This window comes from Peromyscus eremicus, chromosome 7 (assembly GCF_949786415.1).
Source record: "Peromyscus eremicus chromosome 7, PerEre_H2_v1, whole genome shotgun sequence".
Taxonomy (NCBI): domain Eukaryota; kingdom Metazoa; phylum Chordata; class Mammalia; order Rodentia; family Cricetidae; genus Peromyscus; species Peromyscus eremicus.
Window position 1 is genome coordinate 53348059 of NC_081422.1, and position 21050 is coordinate 53369108.

Sequence of the window (21050 nt, forward strand, 5' to 3'; positions counted from 1 at the left end):
TGACTGGCCCAAAATACTCCTTTCTTCATATCACATGCCCACTCCATGTTCTCCTTGGCTTCAGCTCCAGCCAGTTTTCCTTCTGTGTTAGTCTAGAATGTTCACAAGCAGTTTCTTCTACCCACCATCTCCCAGGTAACTCTGTCTGTGGGAGCCTGCTCTATCTTTTTGCCTTCAAGAATCCCAGCTCTCCTTTCCTCTTTCAGAAAGCTAGACATTACTAAGAATTCTCAGCAAGACCTGTGTGTGTCTGTGTGTGCACTGTTGTGAGTACGGGAACATGGAGGCTGGAGAACTTCAGGCCTCAGTTCTCACCTCCCACCTTCTTAGACAGGGTCTCTTTGATGTTTGCTGCTGTGTACGCCAGGCTAGCTGCACCATGAGTTTTCAGGGAATCCCCTGTCTCTATCTTTCATCTCTATCTCTACCTATCTCTCTCTGTCTGTCTCTATCTCACGGAAGTACTGCAATTACAGATATGTGCTATCCTGCCTAGCTTTATGTGGGTTCTGGGGATTTGAACTTGGGTCCCCATGCTTACACAGCAAGTACTTTACTCACGGAGCCATCTCCTCACCCCAAGACCTGTTTTGGAGATTATGAAAGGTACTCACTTTATCCTTAACTTTCTAGGCTGACCCACACCCAACCTGCAACCTCTGATTTGCCACATGTATCTTGACCGGGTTGTCTTATGTCTTTGAGTATTTCAGAAATGCTCCATGGGTGGATAAAACCAGCTTACTCTCTCCAACGGAGGTGCCCAGCCAGATCTGTGCACCTGCCTCAGCCTCTGCACTGGCCTGCTGGAGCTCCAGGAACAGGAGTCTGAGCATAGGCCTGACACGGGATGCCTAGGAGTTGCCCTCTTTCAGGCACCCACATGAAGTGGGTAGCTCTGCAGCACCAATGCCTGCCTGTCTCCCGCATTTAGGTTCTCTTCTGCCATCTCAGACTCAGCACAGGAATGCTGCTTCTGCAAAGCCTCCCAAGGATGTGCTCCCTTGCAGGAAGAGCTTGAGCTTTGTCGAGTCCCCTCAGCACTGGGTCATGATGCATTAGCTCTGACTTAGGTCTTGTCTTTCTCACAGGGGAAACTCATTTAGTATAAACCTACAATACAGTAGGCACCAAGGTGGACAATCCAAACAGTCTCTCCTTAAGGTCATTATATATTGGAAGAAACAAACAACAAAAAAAGGATCAGGGGGCTGGTTAAAGATGAACATCCATCTACTGACAGAGAGAGCCAGTGGTGAGGTAAAGGGGGGGGGAAGGGGAGAAAGAAGAAACAGTGCAGAGGCCACACACAAGGTTTATTATGTATAGGCAGTCTGCTCTGTTACCAGGCCAAGTAGGAAAAGGGATGGGAAGAGGACCAGATGGGCCACACCTCACTATTCTGCAGGCAACTACAGGATGTTGAACAAGGGAGACAGAACAGAGTTAGAAAAGATATGGCCTGCTGTAGAGGGTCATCACCAGACTGCTTAACAGACAAGGAAGTGTCACTCTGGGGGACATTTGAGAGGTAAGGCTGACAGAACTGGCTGAGCCATGAGCTGAAGTGTGGTGTAGAGAGCTTAAAGTGGTTTCCACATTCCATCTGTGAGAGGGCAGAGGTGTTCAGAGGCTGCAAGCACCTAGCAACCAGGGGACGGGAGCTCTGCTCCAGGGCCCCGAGAATCTGTGCAATGGTCCAGGACCTTTTAGGACCCGGACAATGCTGGCTAGGGTCTAACTGTTCTGACCACAGGTCTTGAGCCTCCCCTTGATACCATGGATTTCTTAGCTTCACTCTGAAGCTCTTGCTTCCAGAGAGCCCGTTCCATTTATGGGTCACCCACACTACGCCAAGCTCTTTGATGCTCCACCCCTTGCTGTCTAGAGGCTCTAATCTCAGTTTGGGTGGTGCCTTGTGCCCAGAGCACAGTCACTTAAGACTTGGGAGTTGGAAGAGACCTACTTCATACACGGTCAAACAGCATTAGGGTATACCATAGATCCTCTCACTTGAAGACGTTCGTCCAGATGCCTGAAGCCATTTTCTCTTGATTTCCCCTTTGGAGCACCATCCCCAATCTTCTTAACGGTATAGCTTTCCAGGCCCATCTCACCCATAATTAAGAAAATTTCAAGTTATTCCTCTAAAATGGAGCAACTATTCAGCTCTAATCTTTCATTTCCCAAGAAAGTTGGGTAAGCGACACCTTAACATGAACATCATCCACTGGGCTTAAGATTTTTTTTTTTTTAAATTTATGTGCATTGGTATTTTGCCTGCATGTCTGTCTTTATGAGGGTTGTGGGTACCCTGGAACTGGAGTTACAGACAGCTGTGAGCTTCCATATGGGTGCTGGGAATTGAATCTGGGTCCTCTTAAATGTGCTCTTAACTGCTGAGCCATCTCTCCAGCCCCAATGATAGATTTAAATAGCATTTCATCCCAATATTATATAGCACAAAGGGTTTAAAGTATTATTTTATGCCCTTGTTGATTTTTAACTGTCAACTTGACATGGCCTCGAGTCATCCGAGATGAAAGCTTCTAGGAGGAGGTATTGCCTAGATCAGATTGGCCAGTGGGCAGTCCATGGGGGACTGTCGTATTGATATAGGAAGGCCCAGCTAACTGCGGGTTGGCACTGTCCCTCAGCAGGTGATCCTGAACTGTATACAGAACTAGCTGAGGATAGGCTGGCCTGTGAGCCGCGAGCAAGCAACATCTTCCATGCTTCTTTACTTCTTTGGAGGTGAAGTGAGTTCCCTGCTTGAAGATGACGCTGTGAAATAGCAAGCAGGCCTGCTTAGACTTCTCTCGTGATGGACTGTGACTAGGAATTGTAAGCCCAATAAACCCTTTCCTCCCCGAAGTTCCTTTTGGTCAGTGTTTTTATTATAGGAGCAGAATGAAACTAGAGCATCTCCCTTCAATTAATATCTCATACTTCTCCCCCCAGTACCCCAGTATTTCTTTTCACCAAGGTTACAAGCATGGCACTTCTTGTTGGGATCTTTTGTGTAGTCAGGGGTGGCTCTTCTTGGCTCACAGCTTGTCTACATGGCCATAGCCAACCATTTGGTGGCTTATTTGATACTCTCTAGTCTTTCCAGATGGTGCTTCCTATCCCTGGCAGGAAGGTTGCCAAAACTGTGAGTAGATGACTGATGGGCATCAGGGAAGTCCTTCCTTCTTTTTTTTTTTTTTTTTTTTTTTTTGCAGAGCCTTGTCTATGCTGTTCAACTTGGAGCTAGTCTTGTGATCAACCTCATTTTACTTCTCAGATCAAAGTTAGTTGTTGTGGCACCAGCATTATTTCTTAGGACTCTGCAAGGTAGACAGCTTATCTTTCAAGGGCACTCCAGGACTCCAAAGGGGCCACGGTGCTCAAGTGGGAGGGTCCAGGCAGGTACCACAACACTAAGGACCAACTGACTGTGGTCCCTGCAAAACAGGGAGGGGCTTTGGGAGAAACCTTTCAGCAGGCCCCAGACCTTATCTTTAGAGCTGTTTGTCCATTCATCCAAGAGACAGGCATCTGCTGTTGTCAGAGGCTGAATCTAGCCCAAGGAAGTCAGAAAGCAGTGAGAAATTCTTGTCTGTATTGAGACCACATGCCTGCAGAAAGACTTACAGAGCTATCACTGGAAAATGTGCCAAGAGTGCCATCTAGGGATGCAGAGGGGATAGCTCAGGTGATGGATGTGTCTGGAAAGGATGCTTGTGGAGGAGGCATGCAATCTCACAAGCAGCTTTCTTATGCCGGCACAGCAGTACATCTGGTACCTGCTTGACTGTCTGGACCAGGGGTGAGGGCAGACAAGCATTCTTGGAACTCTGGGGGCTCAGACTTTATCCTGAGGCCAGTCCAGCACCACTAATGAGGGTAGTGGGCACTATCTAGGTTTCCAAGTACAGGCTGGTAGCAGAGCAGATGAACACAGGGGCGGAGGGACACTTTATCTAGCCCTTGCTCTGTTGCAAGGTGACAGATGTCAGGGGGCCTGTGGCTGCTGAGGCTATCACTATTCCAGGCCTGGAACCCTGAGGAATCTTACACAGGGAATGCAGCCCCTCCAGCACAGGAAAAGCAGCTCAGCTGGTACTATATGCCTCTGGGTGGCTTGGCTGCCATTTGTCATTCCTCAGGCTTCCTAGTCCCTCAGGGCAGCAACAGTGGGAAGGTGACAGGAACAAGACACATCTTTGGGGCTGGCAGTCAGACACTTCTTGGATCACTTGCTACCCCTCCCCAGGTCACCGCTCCAACTCGTCTTTATAGCAGTGAGAACCACAGGGAGGTTACTAGAGGGTTAGGAACAGGAGCCCCCAAAGTAGTTTTAAGGAAAAGAACTCTTTGACCAGACCACAGTTTGATTGGATTAAAAAAGTGTATTGGATTTCCAATACTAAATAAAAACATGAAATTGTTTTTAAAAAGCCATAGAGTTTTACAGCATCAACTACAGAAAAGGCCAAACAAGTGTGTACAGAACCAAGTCCCAGCAGTCCTCCGGGCCCCTCGAGCAGACAGCAGTCAACAGACACGTTTGTTCCACACCCTCCCGAAGGAAGCTGCTGAGCCACAGATCAACTATGACACAAGACACACAATGGTTTAGTTTCCAGAATCACGGAAAATATAAGACATGTATTAAATTGTGACATGGTGTCATACAGAATAGCTTCGCATTTTCTGAATTTAAAAAAATCCCCCAACTTTTAAGTTACTTTTTTAAAAAATATGTCCCTCCCCCACCCCACTGCAATTCTGTGGCAGTATCCAGGTACCAAGGCCCTGAGGTAACAGAAGTGTTGGGGTTAATGGGAAGGAATGCCCTAAACCTCTAACATGTTCTGTGGGCAAAGGCTAGACAGTTTCTGAGGACTCTAGCCTCCAGGTGGCCAGAACGCTCTGGCTGCTTTCTGTAGGACAGCCAAAGCACACTGATGTCCCGGAACCCTTCCTGGTGCCCTCCTGTGACAGCTAGAAAAGCAGCAGGGGTTAGGTCATTGCAATCCGCCCCCCCAAATCATACAAAGAGTTCACCTTGTTGAAAAGTAAAAAGGGTAAAATAACCAATGCTCAAAGGGCAGGTAGGCTAGGGTAGCCACTGGTGGTCTGAGTAATCTCACTGGCTATAAAACCCAAGCCTGATTTACTTTCTATACTGTCTTCCAGGGATCTGTGGGGGAAGATGCCTGAGGGTTAGTCTTATACTTTTCATTATATATTAACATTAAAAAAACCAAACAAATAGACACCCCAGCTTTTTACCTCTTAAAAAAAAAGACAACTCTGCAAAGCAAAGGCTTCTGTGTGTGGCTGATCCCTCAGCACACCTAGAACCCTCCACTGCCTCATTCTAACTGGGGTTTGGCTGAGCTGCTGGGATAGGGGAGGCACCTGCTTCCACTGACCCTCTCTCCACTATCTCTGTCCTCTGATCCTTGCAGAATTATGTTCAGAAACATGTGGGGAAGCCTCATGGGCACCACACCATCCGGCCTCATCCTGGTTGATGCTTTTCAGGAGCCTCTGCAGTGCAGAGCTGCCCGGCTGAGGACTGGCACCAGAGAAGCAGGAGTCCTGTTGGGAAGAGAAAACCAAGTTCCTTGCTTGGCTTCTAACCTTCCAAAGAGAACCAGCGACAGCAGCACAAGGGTCTCCACCCCGTGCTTTCGGCTTCTCGGAGCAGCCAGGCTCTGGCTCTATTTGGCATCACTCAAGCAATGCAAAACATCCCTGGGGGCCTCAGTGTGGACACTCCAAACAGGACATGACCAAGAAACCAGGGTGGCTAAACCATCAAAACTATCTACTGTACAAGAATTGATCCAAACAAACTCCAGTTGCTATGTAGTGACACTGAGATGGACATGCCAGGAAAAGACACTAAAGATGCTGCTTCCATTCTCTGCAGGCTTCTGGAACAAAGTACAATGACAGAAACATTCACAGGACCTCAGCAGCCCCTCCATTTCCTAGTCCCAATACCCCACCCCACCCCAATACTGAATCTGCACAGAAAGCAACGAACGAGTCTTTTCAATGTTACATTTCATTCAAATAGATCTGTAATCTCACAGTGATGAGAGGAGAAAGTCAGGCTTTTAATAATTACAATAAAAAAATAATAAAAAAGCTTACAAACAGCAATGCAATGTCCCCACCCCCTCAAAGTGATGGATTAACAGCTGGCAGAGGATGCAATGTCTCAGAATTAAAAAAATAAAAACAAACCCCAAACAAGCCAACCCGTCAACAGTGTCAAACAACCACACTGTCAATGACTTTCCGTAAGTCACTGGAACCAGCAGTCAATGTCAACTGCTTGTGGAGAACATCACGGACTCCTTGGCTTCTGTAGTGTTTTCTTGAAGGTAAAATAAAATAGGACACAACATTGTACATAAATGCCAATGTCTACACTCCATAAACGTGATGCAGTTGCAGCACGAAGACTCAGCCACTGACCACAAAGTGAAAGGCAGGATGCACTTCTTGCCTCTTCCCTGGACACAAAATTTTGGCCCATGGTGCCCAGTCCTGCAGACTATCAGCAGGCAAAGGGAAGCTGCCTCAACAAAAGCATCATCCAGGCTGACCAGGAGAAGGCAGGTGGCTGTGCCTGGAGCCAGCCCCATGTGGAGGCACTGGCTGGTCTGCTGGCTCCTGTTCTCAAGTGCTGTCCTCTCGTACTCTGTACAATTCCTTGTTTTCAAGGTTAAGTTCCAAGACTTCTAGACTCAGGTTTGGAGTATTGTCCAGGTGAAGGTCATCAAGCTGTTGTGATGGCATTTAGGTCCTTCATTAGTCCTTCCAGGTGGGCCATCTCTTTGGTCAGCTCATCTGGTTCATAGCTCTACAGAAGGGAGAACACCATTACTGGGAATGATCTGAAGAGCTGTCCAGAAAGGACAGCCCAGAGTACTAAGTGGCCCTGCCAAAACTGCCCTGGGAAGCTGGCCTACTGAAACCAGGCTGGCTCAGAAGTCAGAAGCAGCAGGATATACTCAAGGCCATTAAGCAAGACAGCATTTCTTGACAATTCACAATGCCTTTCTCCCCACATACACACACTTGTCAACCCACAATGACCTCACAAGGCAGAGGCATTATTGCTTTTCTCTTCTAGATTTCTGCCAGACCAATACAGTTTGGGTGCCCTGCATCTCTGGGCTTAAGTATTCTCTTTAGAGAACCCCATATCTAGGAATGCAGATGTGTTTATTGGGATTTGAAAACAATCTTAGGTAGTTCCTCTCCCAGCATTCTTTTCAGTAAAGGCACAGAGTGGAGCTCAAGGGTGAAAGAACATGTGTGGTTCACAACAAGAAGAAGGGACCAAGCAGAAAGAACAGAACTGAAAGATGTGTATGACCAACTGTAATGGGATGATAAGGTACTTTAAGACCTATCCGAATAGGTATGAAATCAAACCAAACTCATAGCACATTCCCACAGATGTAGAGATGCTCTAAGGACACCTGCTCAATGAGTGATTAAATTTGCTTTACACCTATGGGTGGCAAAGACCTGAGTCCATAAAAAAGTATAGTCAGCCAATAGCATGCAAGCAGTCTCCTTAGGACATCCTGGCAAAGCTGAGGGCCCATGAACTTACACTCTCGGAGTCTTCCAGCATCCTGGTGGTCTCCTGTACTTCAGGGGCACTGGGAACAACCACTGGCATAGGAGGCCGGCTCCTTCCTAAAGTCCCGATGGAGGCTGTTTTTACTGAGTGAATGTGATGGTTCAGAGCTGAGGAGTAAAGGGCATGATCAGGTTGTGGCTAAGGTTGCACCCCCTAGACCTCAGAAGTCCACCAGAAGTCTGAATGCTGTTTCGATATGAAGGAAGCATACTGGCACAGACAGAGATCCTGCTCTGAAAAGTTACTGGAGCATGATGGAAGGAAGAAGGCAACAGGGCATCCAGGAGGTCAGAGAAAACATCCCACTGCCTTAGAAAACTAACATCCTCACCCAGTGGTTTTCAAAGTCTGGTGACCCACAGACTCTTCACAGAATGCCTGGGAGTCAAAGCCATTCTTTATGCCACTCAGGTAACATTTGCCTTTTTACTGTTTTGTAATTTTTTTTAAGGGTACACAGCAACACGGGCTAAACTGTTAGAACCTTAGAAATGAAGGCAGCAGCAATAAACTGTGAACTCATCCAGGGGCATGCTCTTATATTTAAAAAGCCAGCTTATTACCCTTAATGAAGCATTAAAAATTATTTGTTTTCATTAAATCTCAACTCTCAACTACATGCCTTTTAAACGCTGTGTGTAACCAAAAGCAAATGTTTCTGCTGTACACCACATATGGCACCATCGTCAAGAAGGGCACCATGACAGGTTGACTGCGAGTTGAAGTTCTATCATGTAACAACAAAACTTTTAGTTCAAAGATGACTGACACATAGGTCATTCAGGTATTTCCTAGAAATGGAAAGAAGTGAGCTATGAACTTAAGGAAAATGATGGATACTGCCAATGTTAAAAGTTTTTAGTGAAAATTACCATTTTGAAAACTTGTTTCTATCATCTGATTGGGAAAGCTTCTTATACACAACAAATGTGTGAATATTTGGAGGATTTCCTGAAATACCTTCCAAATGTCCAATGTGTTGTTTCAGCATTATACATCCAAAGTGCAAGCTGGATCAACGCAAACCAGGAATGGAGTGTGGAATCCACGGGTAGATACAGATTGCACACTAGAAACCAACCTTCAAGGAACTACAGCTTGTTGAGTTTCCCATTGTATTAGAAAATACCCAGACTGAGCCGGGCGGTGGTGGCGCACACCTTTAATCCCAGCACTTGGGAGGCAGAGGCAGGCGGATCTCTGTGAGTTCGAGGCCAGCCTGGTCTCCAAAGCGAGTTCCAGGAAAGGCGCAAAGCTACACAGAGAAACCCTGTCTCGAAAAACCAAAAAAAAAAAAAAAAAAGAAAAAAAAAAAAAGAAAATACCCAGACTGGCTTTGGTGACATGTGTCTGAAATCCTGACACTGAGACAGGAGGATTAAGAATTCTAGACCAGTCTGAGCAAGGTAGAAGTCCTTCTTTTCAAAAAAGAATGTCCATAAGTATCAGAAAGATTACAAAAGTACATTGCTGATTGCCAACTACGTATCTGTGAGGGCAGATTTTTAACAACGCATTCCAGCAGACTGGATGTAGGAGCAGACAAGAGAATCCAGCTGCCTTCTGTCAAATCAGACACTAACAATTTTAGAGAAACTGTAAGAAAATGACATCGGTTCCCCCCAAATGTGCTATTTATCTTTTAAATGACTTAAATACTGAAAAATGTCTTGTTTTTTAATTCCCAATGCTAAATACTGACATGCTCCATATGCAGAAAAGGGTCTTTTGTGTTCTCTGTAGCTTTTAAGATGAAGAGGCTTTGAGACTAAAGAATTTGAGAACCACAGACTTATTCAGAAACAAATCGTAATAAGCAATGGCCAGTCTGCTGCTGAGCTATGAGGAATGGCAAATGAGCGCCCCCTGTCCTGAGAGTCCTGGTTTTGAGCCCTGACCTCCCTGGCCCTTCTTTAGCCTGTAGCATCTTTTAGAATAAGATGACTTCAGGGGCCTAGACAGACCAGCTCTGTTGCCCAAACCTATGTCTCTAGATTTTAACACCAAGGATTCTACAAGGAAAATAGTTCAAAAGTTCAGCTCTTGCTCACAAAACAGTATGCTGTGGCTTGTACACATTCCCCAAAAAGGGGGCAATGACACATGGCTTCTCTTAAGTTGCTAGGAAAACCTTGGAGGATATTTCCTTTGTTCTTCTTAAAAAATGCCATGTGGAGAGAGACTTCTATCCCAGACCTGAGCCGAAGGGTCCCTCCCACAGTGCCGCTCTGCTCCCCTCACTCACCTTGCTGGGACAGTAATGGTGTGCTTGGCAGTGCAGGGTCATAGACAGGAGGTCCCGGGGGTGGGACTGCTGGCACAGCAAAGCTCTTCAGTGGGTGAGAAGGGCGAACGTGGGCTGTGGGAAGGCTTTGGCCTGAGTCTTCCTCTTGGGAGCTGGCCAAGTAAGAGGAGCTGGTAGCACCTTCAGGATCCTGATGATCAGTGCAGCATGTCTGAGATGAGGAGGCCGGCATGGTGTCCGTGCTGGGGGTATTTCGAACAGACTCTACAGCAGGAAAGCATACATGTTAGTATTTCTCTACTATTAAATATGCATTTTTGGCACTTCCAGGGATTCCCTAACCCTGTTCAACAAGCACTTGAAGAAACTAGTGCTAGTCCAAAGACAGACACACGTATCAGGACTACTGACAAGGCTAGGAATGATGGATTAATCTAAGAATTCTAAAACAATCTTGTTTCAACCAGCTGTTTCATTGTTTTTTTTTTTTTTAACTTACATATTTAGATAGTTCTAAGTTTATAGATTTAAAGTACTTACTATGGAGTTCATGTGAAGGCTCCTAAGACTATTATATACAAGTTTTCAAATTTCATTCACTGATTGATAGTCTTAGAAACTAAGCCTTTCATGGACAACCATGTCTGGTAATAAAGGCTGGATCATACCCAGCAGGAAGTGACTATACCAGAAAGGGTTTGGTGGTATCTGCAGGTGAGGCCAATGCTTAGGTACTGCATGGCCATCACCAATGTGAATGGCTTTGGCACACAACAATAAAGCTTCACAGTAGCCTAGAGGTCTGCATACAGCTGGAGATTTTGTCAAATGAATGGTATGTTTAGCCAAAGGAATAAGGGAGGGTGAGCCTGGAGAAGGGGATACTCAGGAAGAACAGGGAATAATCTCAGAAGGTACAAAGAGGAGAAGTGTCCTGAAGGCAGCAGAGTGGGGCAGGAAAAGCACCAGCTCTGGAGTCAGCCAGTCCTATACTCTACTCTGGGAATACTAGATGAGTGAATTTGACAATGCCACTGAATTGCTGTGTCTTAGTTTCTTCCTCTATAAAACATGGAGACAAACACATAAATCACTAAGTATTAAATGAGATGTATAAAAAGAGCTGAAACATAGTGCCTGAACAACAGAGAGGATCTTTTTGTAGACCACTGAGTGCTTATTCTACACTAAGTACTTCATATTTATTCCTCAGAGTAACTTGAGAGGTACTGGGAGGGTAAACAAGCAGGTTACCCTCAGACAGGCCCAAGAGAGCGGAGTTTGAATCCCTGTTTTGACTCCCAGGCTCAGGTTCTGAAGCTCTAAACAGTTCTTGCCTTTCTGCACCTAATGCCACTTGTACCCCGCTGCAAAGCAGGAGCAGCAATGCCGGGGACTGAGGAAGGTTTTCATATAACGTGAACAGGGCAGACCACCATCTCACCCAGAAGAGAGGCAGGGAAACCAGCCTGGGCAACAGGCTGCAGCAGACAGTCCGAAGGCCTTTTCGACCTTTCATGAGTTCTCAGCCTTAAGAACAACATGTAAGCCATCCGCAGCAGTCTAACAAACTCCCTTGCCTTTGTGAAAAAGCAATCAATCTGTTTCCTTGGGCTCTCAGGAGACAGCACAGACCACCTCTTCAACTTAAAAGATTTTGGGTCCCAGAGATGAGGATGAGCGCACATGTGCTGCCTCCCGCCCTACCCTATGTGGGCTGTAACAATCTCGCCAGGGTTAGTCACTTCTCATCCTCTGAAGGCTGTGCTAAGGATGCCACTTCTCAGCCTGCTCAAGCCATCCTCACTGTGGCTGGGGAGCTGCTGGTCACCATCTGTGACCTAGGCCCAGGTAGAAGCTGGTTAGGAAGGAAAATAAGAGGCTGTGAGAGAGAATGGGTCTAAGTCCTGACCATATCACCAGGTAATAGACAAGAAGGTACGAAGAGGGAGAAGTCTGTGTACAAAGGCCTAACTGCCTCAATTATCTTTAACAAAGAGATGGCAGGAAGGTGAGAAGGGAAAGCTCAGTTACTTGTATGAGTCAAAGCCCTAGCTACTGCCGCAGACTAGGGTTGCCATGTATACTCCCGAGGGCACCAGAACACTGCTTTCTCTAAGGAGGATGCTCCCTGACACTGTATAGTATTATTTGGACCTACTAAGACACTAAGCTCGAACTAAAATACTAGGCTCAGTAAAATCTCTGCTTTGGTGAGGAGTCTAATTCTTTACCTTTCAGAGTTGTTTAAAACACACAAGTTCACAACAGTCAAACAGAAAGTGCTCTCTTCATGGCAAGCAGTGGCAAATGTCCCTAGAGCAGGGACTATTTGGCCGGGCTCTAGTTCTGCTCACGTTTCAAACCCAAGGCTATGAAAATAGCAGTTTAAGCTCTACTGACATAAAGTCTTGGGGAACTCTAAAGCAGGAGAACTTGATCACATCTGGATACTGTCTAATGAATGTATAACTTTATCCTCCCAGGTCACTGTCTGTCTCAGCATATACAGAAGAGAACTTTACCGACAAGAGTAGAGTACTTGGACGAGAGCTTGGTGGGAACTTTCAGTCTTCTCTATAACTCCCAGCCACTTCCAGTCCAGGACAAAGGAGAAGAAGGATAACCAGGCCAGGAGAGCTAGCCATACACTCATGCAGTTCCTTATGTGAGGATTGTGTGGGTCAGATTCCTTAGCCTTCAAAATGGTAGGTGCGGCTGGGCACAAAACTATCTTCCTCAGAGCAGGGTTGGTTTGAAAAGTTGACTCTGGCACTTACTGTTCAATGACATTGTGTCTGCAAGACAGACTTTGGTTCCCATGAAGCTAGCTAGAATAATTATATAGTTCTAATGTAGATCTGAAATCCAGATTTGGAAGGAGATAGCAGGCAGGCCAAATTTAGGCATGGGTTCAAGCATCATCCAAACCCAGTGTGCAGCACTGGGAGCCATTAGCCAGTCCTGTAGAGAGCCCCGAAAGCTCTGACCTTCATCTGCTATTCTGTGCCTATTAATAACGACTGATCAAAATTTGAGGACTGGGAGATGCTAGCAGTGGTGACTCAAACTTCTAAATACTGAGTTTTGAGGCTCTTTAAAGAATGGAGCTCACTAGAATTTTCCTCATTTCTCAGAACTGCCAACATTTGGCTTTTACCAGTAATAACTACTAATAGGCAAATTTCAAATTACGAAAAATCGTAAGATGTTACTAGGATTTGCAGCTTAAAACTAGAAATTAATTTGTAGTCAATGAGCAGCAACAGTCTATATTCTTTTTGCTGTCTCCTCCTCCTTTTCATTTTTTCTTCCTTAAAACTGTCTCATGAAGCTGTGTCTTCAGATTTCCAAATGAGAGGTCATGTTTGTCTAGCAAAGCATTTAAGACACAGAAGACTGTCATTCCACTTTCTTATATTTTAGAGATATGTCCCCCCCCTTCTCGCCCCTCCACTCAATTTTCAGTCTACTGGGCAACCTAAGGTGGCTCTGCTGCCTTCTGAATGTTGTCCTTACTTTGGTTCCTAGGGCAGTCATCTGCACCTAAAGACTGTCCTACAGAGTCCCTAACATTAGAGTGACTGAGACTAAGGCAACCACTGGTTTCTAAAAGCCACTCTGAATACATTTCCCTTTCAAATTGTGGAATTAATTAAAAAAAAAAATGAAGCTGCAAAAAGGGACAAAGTTAAGGTGGAAGGCTTGTTGGAAGAAGAGAAGCTTATGCAATCCAAGTTACCTCTGCTTTTTACTAAGATGACACCTTGCACTGAGTACTTAGGGAGAAAAATACAGTTGATTTTACAGAAACAAATCTGAAACCATCACAGAAATGTTATGATAAACAAGTAACACTGAAAATTTCTATACAGGGCAAGTCCTTCCCCATTTCCACTTGCCAACTCTTGGAATGCTTGCAACATCTGGGCTTGATCCTCATCTCTCACCTGTGGAATTGGCCCTGTCTGAAAGGGACATGGATGTGCCAATGGGCCATGGGCTGCTTGGGTGGTAGAGATGACTGCGGGCTGGAGAAGCGAGGCTGCTGGAGTGGAAATGATGGTGAGGGTTATCGAGGGAATGGATGGGATGGGCACTAATCACAGCTGTGAATGAACACAAGACAGAGAGATGCTTAACATGCTTGCACAGACACATACAAAAGTCACCCTTTCCCACCTCCCATTTCACCGAATCTTTACTTAGGCTTTTTGGTGGCAGGTGGCTGGACAATCAGCCATCAATTTTATATTTGACTTAACAAATGAACACACTTCTAGGCATATTCTATATCTGTACATAATAAGACAGTTGGGATATATTCTGTTAACAGTGGTAATTTTTCGGGGAACAGAGGTCAGGATTAAGGGAGTATTTTTTTCTTTGCCTTATCTGCATTTCTGAATTCTTCTATTATAAACATGAATCTCACGACTATTACAATATCTATTTGAGTATGTCATAAAATATAAGCCCACAAGCAAATATTTCTATTATTTTTTTCTGTTCTGCTAAAATAACATTAGTACCTAACTCCTTTGAGCATATTCTCAATTCACTCCTGATTAATGGGTATTATTAAATAAATAGATCTTTAATCAACTTTAATATTTTAAAAGGAATATAAATAAAAATTTTAACCATCATACCTCTATCTAGTAATAAAAGTATTATAATTGTACAGCACCATTTATTACTACATTCAGCCTGGGAGCTCAGCTACACCCATTAGCATTTTAAGTTGTAAATGGATATTCCTAGTTTCCTTTTTCTTTCTCTAAGGATTCAAGTTAGGTAAAGAACAGAAAGTTCTATATAGATTCCACATGTAACTTCCTATGAAGCCTCTTTAATGAAGCTTCCTGATTAACCTGAGATATAAACATGAAAAAACAATACACTTAGCATCAGGAAATACAACTTTCTTAGGTATTCCTTAGAGCAGCTGGAGAACGTTTATGATCAAGGTAACTAGCTGTACACTGCCCCAACAGGCAAACATGTAGGTAGGGTAGACAAGAAACAGGGATTTCCCCCATCCCCTTTCCTAAGCAAGGTTTTCCTAATAGACTGAATGCGCTCTTCGGAACCCATTAAAACATCTTCTGTTATGTGGATCTCTACAGATCTTTGTGGGGCTATCACCTTGGAAAGAGAAACCCCAGACCATGAACTAGATGCATTTCTTCTCCAGTGGCTCTAGCAGGTCCATGGGAATAAATTACAATCAGAAGAGTTGGCCAAGAAGGGTGATCATTAGTCTTAGATCAAGATCTCCCCTGGGGCAAGAGAAGTAGTTTTCAAAGTGAGATGCATCAGAATCAACATTTTCCAAAATTCAGGCTAGGGTGAAGGAGTAAAACCAAGCTTGACTTAGGAAATGCAATTTGAAAGCATTGTAGGGACAGATGGTGAAAGAAAACCAGAATGGATTTTGTTTTCTCTTAAAAGCTATTTCAAGTGTTTCCAAATACATAAATAAAAAAGTGAATGTGTTGATGTAGAATGAAGTTAGTTGAATCAGAACTTGATGGGTCTGTGTAGGGTGTGGATCTGATCTCATCCCAATGACAGCAAGCCCAACTAGCTCTGCTCAGCCTTTTCAGACCTAGCTAGGTATGTGGATGCCAGGGGCATGGCTGCCAGGTAGGTTTCAAAAGGCTCTCCCAAAGCCCCAGCTGTACCCAGCATCTGACTGTAGATCCTTGAGTGAAAGAGTCCAACAACTACCTAAGTGTTCGGACACAAATTACATAGTACTGTGTAGTCATACATATTCCTTCCTCACCGAACCAAACCAACCAATCACCCAAAACAAGCAAACAGAGAGAAAATGATTGCAACTGCAATTGTATCTTTTTTCTTTAACATATTTAATATATCTAGTAAGAGTTCAATTTCCTAAGCTTTAGAAATAAGCCAGTTCAGGCAGAAACTGAGATCTTAGAACACTCAAATTATTATCTTCTTATAAGTAAAAAATAAAAACAAGGGAAATAGATTAATTTGTTCTTTTTTTTGGGTGTGTGTTTTTTAAACTGGGGGTACCCACATAGGGAACCTATTAAAATAGAGAAACTATGTTTTTTTCCCCTGTGTGCTTCCAAGTTTAAGCCATTCTTTCTGTTATGGACAATGAACTTAAGTTACTTGGTGTAAAAAGTGCTTATTGATGAAACAGAGCCTTATTCTTTCAGAACTAATCCACCTTTACAATCTAGTGTCTTTTCTGACTGTACACTGTGAGGCATGTGTGAGTGAGAGAAGACAGGCATGCTTGGAGGTTCCATCAGAAGTGTGGATGAGAGCTTTTCCAAGTAGAGAATTCCATGGCACCAGTGCCTGTGTAGACACTCAGAGCTATTTAATCTCATCATTTGTTGGCAGAAATGTGGCTAAGCACTCTCTTAACTGTAAGACCCACATTGCCAGCTAATCTGAAAGGCCTTTCCATCTTGAACCAGAGGCAAGGGAAAGGATACGCAGACTGAAAATGATGACTTATCTCATTATCTTTCCCTAATTTGGAGACAGGGTCTGGCTCACAGCCCAGGCTGCCCCTGAATTCAATTCTGGCTCAGCCCTACAAGTGCCGATGTTACAGGTATTTACTACCATGCTTGGCACTTTCTGATTTTTAAAAAAGATTAATTTTATTATTTTAAGTTATATGTGTTTCTGTATGTTGGTTTGTGCACGAGTGCAATGTTCATGGAGGCTAGAGGTGAAAGATCCCCCTAAAGTTGGAATTATAGGTGATTGTGAGCTACCTGATATGAGTGCTGGGACCTGAACTTGGGTCCTCTGCTCTAACTACTAAGCTGTCTCTTCAGCACAGTCCTCCCTTTTGATTCTCAATAGTAACAGTTAACTTATTTTTAATTTCAATTGTTATAAAAGGAGTTCTAACAACATATATGCTTAACAAAATGAAGCATGGGCCAACAGAGTGAGACTATTTTAAAAACTCCATGCTGCAATTTTGAAACAATTTTATAAAGTCCACTAAATAAAAAAGTTAAACCCCCACAGACGCTTATCAATACTGATTATGTGCAGGAGGCCTAAAGCACATGCATGGCTTTTGGCAAAACCCAGTCGTAGTCTCAAGAGATGCATTCCTGTCTCTCCTGAGGACATGCCTGTGCTTTTAGGGAGAGCAGACACTTTCCTACTCCTGGGAGAGTACAGAAATTATTATTTTTTAAAATGATTTTGTGTGTGTGCAGGTATACATGTGCTACAGAGTGTTATGTGCTACCACGCAGCTGTAGAGGTCAGAGGACAATTCTTGAGAGTTGGTTTTCCTCTTGCTACCTCATGGGAAGCAGAGAACCAATTCAGGTTTTTAGGCCTGCATGTAACAGGCCATCTTGCTACCTGGGAAGTTGGCTTTTGAATCTATTTACCTATAACTTAAAAATGTTACTCTCAAGAATATTTAATTTTTATTTTTATGTGTATGGATATTTTGCCTACATGTATGTCATATGTATATGGCTGGTGTCTGTGAAGGCCAGAAGAGGGTGTCAGGTTTCCCTGGAACTGGAGTTGCAGACAGTATGAGCCACCATGTTGGCATTGAGAATCAAACCTGGGTCTTTTGGAAGAGTAGCCAGTGTTCTTAAGCACTGAGCCATCTTCTCTAGCTCAAGAATAACATTTATTATGAAATATGACAATACTTTGGTATTTCTTCCTGTAAGGTGTCACAACATTGGCAGTTGATCTTTGTCTTGGAATCAAGAGCAGTTAAAGAGATTGCTCATAGCTATTTCCTACCGTGACATGGAAGACTGGTAGTACTAGGGGAAAGAGAGAAGCTTCTACTTACGCTGAGGTGGCTGAGAGTCAAAAGGCATCATCATTTTTGGTCTCATTCCCCTCCTTCCAGCCAGTGTAGACATGCTGTCCTCTGACTCATGCCCTAGACATAAAGTATGGAGGTTAGTAGCAAGCGTATGCCCTAGGCCTCTAGGCAGCCTCAAGAGGAACACATTTCCAGCGGAGGGTTTGGGGTTCACAAACAATGTACCAAGCCAAGAAATTTACATTTACAGCATCATGCAAATTGCTGCTGAGATTCAAAAAGGATGGCATGATGGTACACACTGTACTTCAGTGAGGTGCGTAGAAGCATCCTTACCACAAAGGTTCTGAACTCCACAGTGACAGCTAAAGTCCAATGGAAAGGACACAGTCCAAAGCACATGTATGAATTAGGTGGATCAAATGCTTGACTGAAGCCTGATGAGACTTAAAAAGATCTAGAAAGCTGCTCTTAAATGATACATAACCTCTCCCTTTCTATAACAGCTAGCTATTGTTCATCAAATGCTGAAAAAAAAATCCCAAGATACACGTTTCTTTAAAGCTAACTTCTTACTGGAATTGCCAAATTCAGGCAACCTTAAGAAGTGGAAATGGTACCTCTGTATGAATTCCGCCTTTGATGGATATTGCTATCCATGGAATTGTCGACTGGTGTGATATCTTGAGAGTTTCGAGGGATTGGAGTATCAGTCATGACAGGGTTTGGATCTGGAGACTTGTCAATAGGCTTCAACTCCAGTCTCTCATGATGGATCCATAGGTCTGGGGGTTTCACATCTTTGCAGTTGCCCTTATACTTATGGGAGCCATTCACCGATTTGCAGGCAGCTCGTTTCCTAGGCACAGAATTAAGAGTAGTCCTTAAAAAGTACAAAACACTGTGTGATTAAAACTGATTTTCTGCTGGTGTGGTGGTACTGGCCTATAAACCCAACTGTTGGGAGGCAGAGGCAGGAATATAAAATAGTCAAGACCTGCTTGGGCTAGTTCAAGGCCAGCCTATGCAACTTAGCAAGGTTTACTCTCAAAATAACAAGTAAAAAAAAAGGGACTGGAAACACAGCTGAGAAGCAGAGTGTATGTTGTTAGCATTGGGAGTCCTAAATGCAATCCCCAATCAAAACAAAAAATACCCCAACCCAAAATAAAACAGCAACAAACCTTTCTGAGAGATGCTGTAAACAAAGGCAGAAATGGAAACAAACAGCAACAACAACAAAGATGGGAGACAAGAAGTTTATTTCTGGAGATGGTAAATGTGGTTCTGCTTTGTTCATATATTATTTGGATACTATGCCAGAGTATATTTGAATATTGTCTTTTTTTAGATTAAGAGACTGAGATAGCATTTAAAAATGAAACCTCTAAAGCATAAGGTTCCTCTATAAGTTTCCACTAGACAGAGGAGAGACAAGAAGTAAAAATACAACAAGAAAAGGTAAAAATCAATGCCTAATAGAGGAAGGAAGGAGTCATTTTCTAGGGAACCCACAAGGACTATCCAGTATGTGGAGTCAAGAATGTGCTAAGAGTCTCCATTATGCTGTAGTTTCTTCCTTCCCTCATTCACTCACTTTCCCATTCAACAACCACATTACCAGGCACCTTGTTCCTGTTAGATCCTGTGCTACACTGCTGTGTCCTCAGCACTTTTGGTCAAGTGAGAAAAATGGCATCAAACTATTTTTAAATGCTCTGAGTTTACCGAAATGCCAAGTGTTAGTCTTACTAGTTGGAGCTCAGGTAGACTGGGAAAATGTGCAGAAGTGACTTTTATGCTGAGACATAATGGGGACAGCACGTGTATTTCAGGTGGTGAAACCAGCTTATATCAAAGCCCGGAAGTGGAGTGGCAGGAACAGCCTTGTATACTTGAGGGATTCTGCAAAGTCCTGAGTGATGAGAGGATGAGCCATGAGGAGAATGATGAGAAACAGTGCTCAGAAAGCAGTCAAGGACCAGGTCATAAAGGGCTTTTACAGCAGTACTAAGAATGTGAACTTCCCAATATAGGAAAGGAGAAATAATTTAATGGTTTTAAGCAAAAGAGTAAGAAGGTCAATCTTGAGTTAAAACTTTATCCCTACCATGTTGTGAAGAATGGGTTTGTGAGGTAGAAGCTGGATGGAGAGCCCATCAATGTTGGCCTGTGACAGCAGGAATAGAAGAGGCAGATTTGAAAGGCGTATTTTAGGAGTCAAGAATAACAGGACTTAGGAGTGAACACAAACTGGAATCAAATAAAGAAGAAAAAGAAGTAAATGGTGAAGCCAAGGCTTCTGATTCAGGCCACTTACACTGGGAATAGTGGACTAGAAGTTTCACTGCAAATACTAGGAATTGGTTTGGACATGTGTATATTAGTTACTTTTTTCATTTCTATAATAAACTATCTGGCATGAAGCAACTTAAGGAAGGGAGGATTTACAGTTTGAAGGGGTATATTCCACCATGGTTAGAAGGCACAGCAGCAGGGGGTTGCTGGTCCCACTGCACCTGTAGTCAGGAAGCAAGAAAGTGCACAAGAAGTGGGGCTGGGCTGCAAATCCTCAAGGTTAATTCCTAGGGAACGCTTCCTCCAACAAGGATCCATACCCCAAAGGTTCCATAACCTTCATAATAGAGCCACTATCTATGGACCAATGTTCAAACACAGGAGCCTAGAGAAGTAGGCATATTCATATCCCAGCTACACGCTGAGTTTAAAGAAGAAATGTGAAAGAAGCGACAAGGTGTGTCCACCTGATACTCAGAAGAAAGAGGTCTGGCTGTAAACAGAAGTAGTTTCTGGGAGGCACACAGTAAATGAAACCACAGAGGTACATGAGATCATGTGGAAGCACTTGGAGAAGAGAGGGCTCTGAGGCAATGTGTGGGACAGAAAAGACATTAGAAAGGACTAAAGCTCGAACATGTAGTGAAGAAAAAAAAAAAAAGACTCCAAGCTAATATAAACAAGTACAGTGGACCCTCATATCTGGTTTCATATTCTCAGATTCAACCAACTTTAGAATGAAAATATATTGCTTTTAAATTTCACTGAATATGTTAACTTTTCCTTGTCATTATTCTTGAAGCAACACAGTATAAAAACCATTCGTACAGCAATTATTTGGTAGTCACATATGATTAAGATGGAGATATTTTCTCAGAAATAAATTCTTCATTTTGTTTGGTGAATCAGAGTATACTTTTACAAACTAAAATGGCTGCTCTGTCACTAGGTGATGTGATCTTATAGGATCACGGTATCATTATAAATTAAGCATTCCTAATCTGAAAACCTGAAAATCACTGGGCACAGTGGCA

General features: G+C 43.6%; 1 protein-coding gene across 1 annotated transcript in view; it reads right to left on the reverse strand.

Moving 5' to 3' along the window:
- Positions 1-4374: 4374 nt before the first annotated feature.
- The window catches only part of Neo1 (neogenin 1), a 140472-nt gene continuing 123796 nt past the window's right edge, over positions 4375-21050 (reverse strand). Inside the window, exons 23-28 of the mRNA XM_059269041.1 lie at positions 18339-18577; positions 17743-17835; positions 13856-14014; positions 9906-10169; positions 7631-7767; positions 4375-6868 (exon numbers count right to left, since the gene is read on the reverse strand). Coding sequence (XP_059125024.1) covers positions 6785-6868; positions 7631-7767; positions 9906-10169; positions 13856-14014; positions 17743-17835; positions 18339-18577 — 976 coding nt within the window. The 3' untranslated portion in view covers positions 4375-6784. The remainder of the gene's footprint in view (positions 6869-7630; positions 7768-9905; positions 10170-13855; positions 14015-17742; positions 17836-18338; positions 18578-21050) is intronic.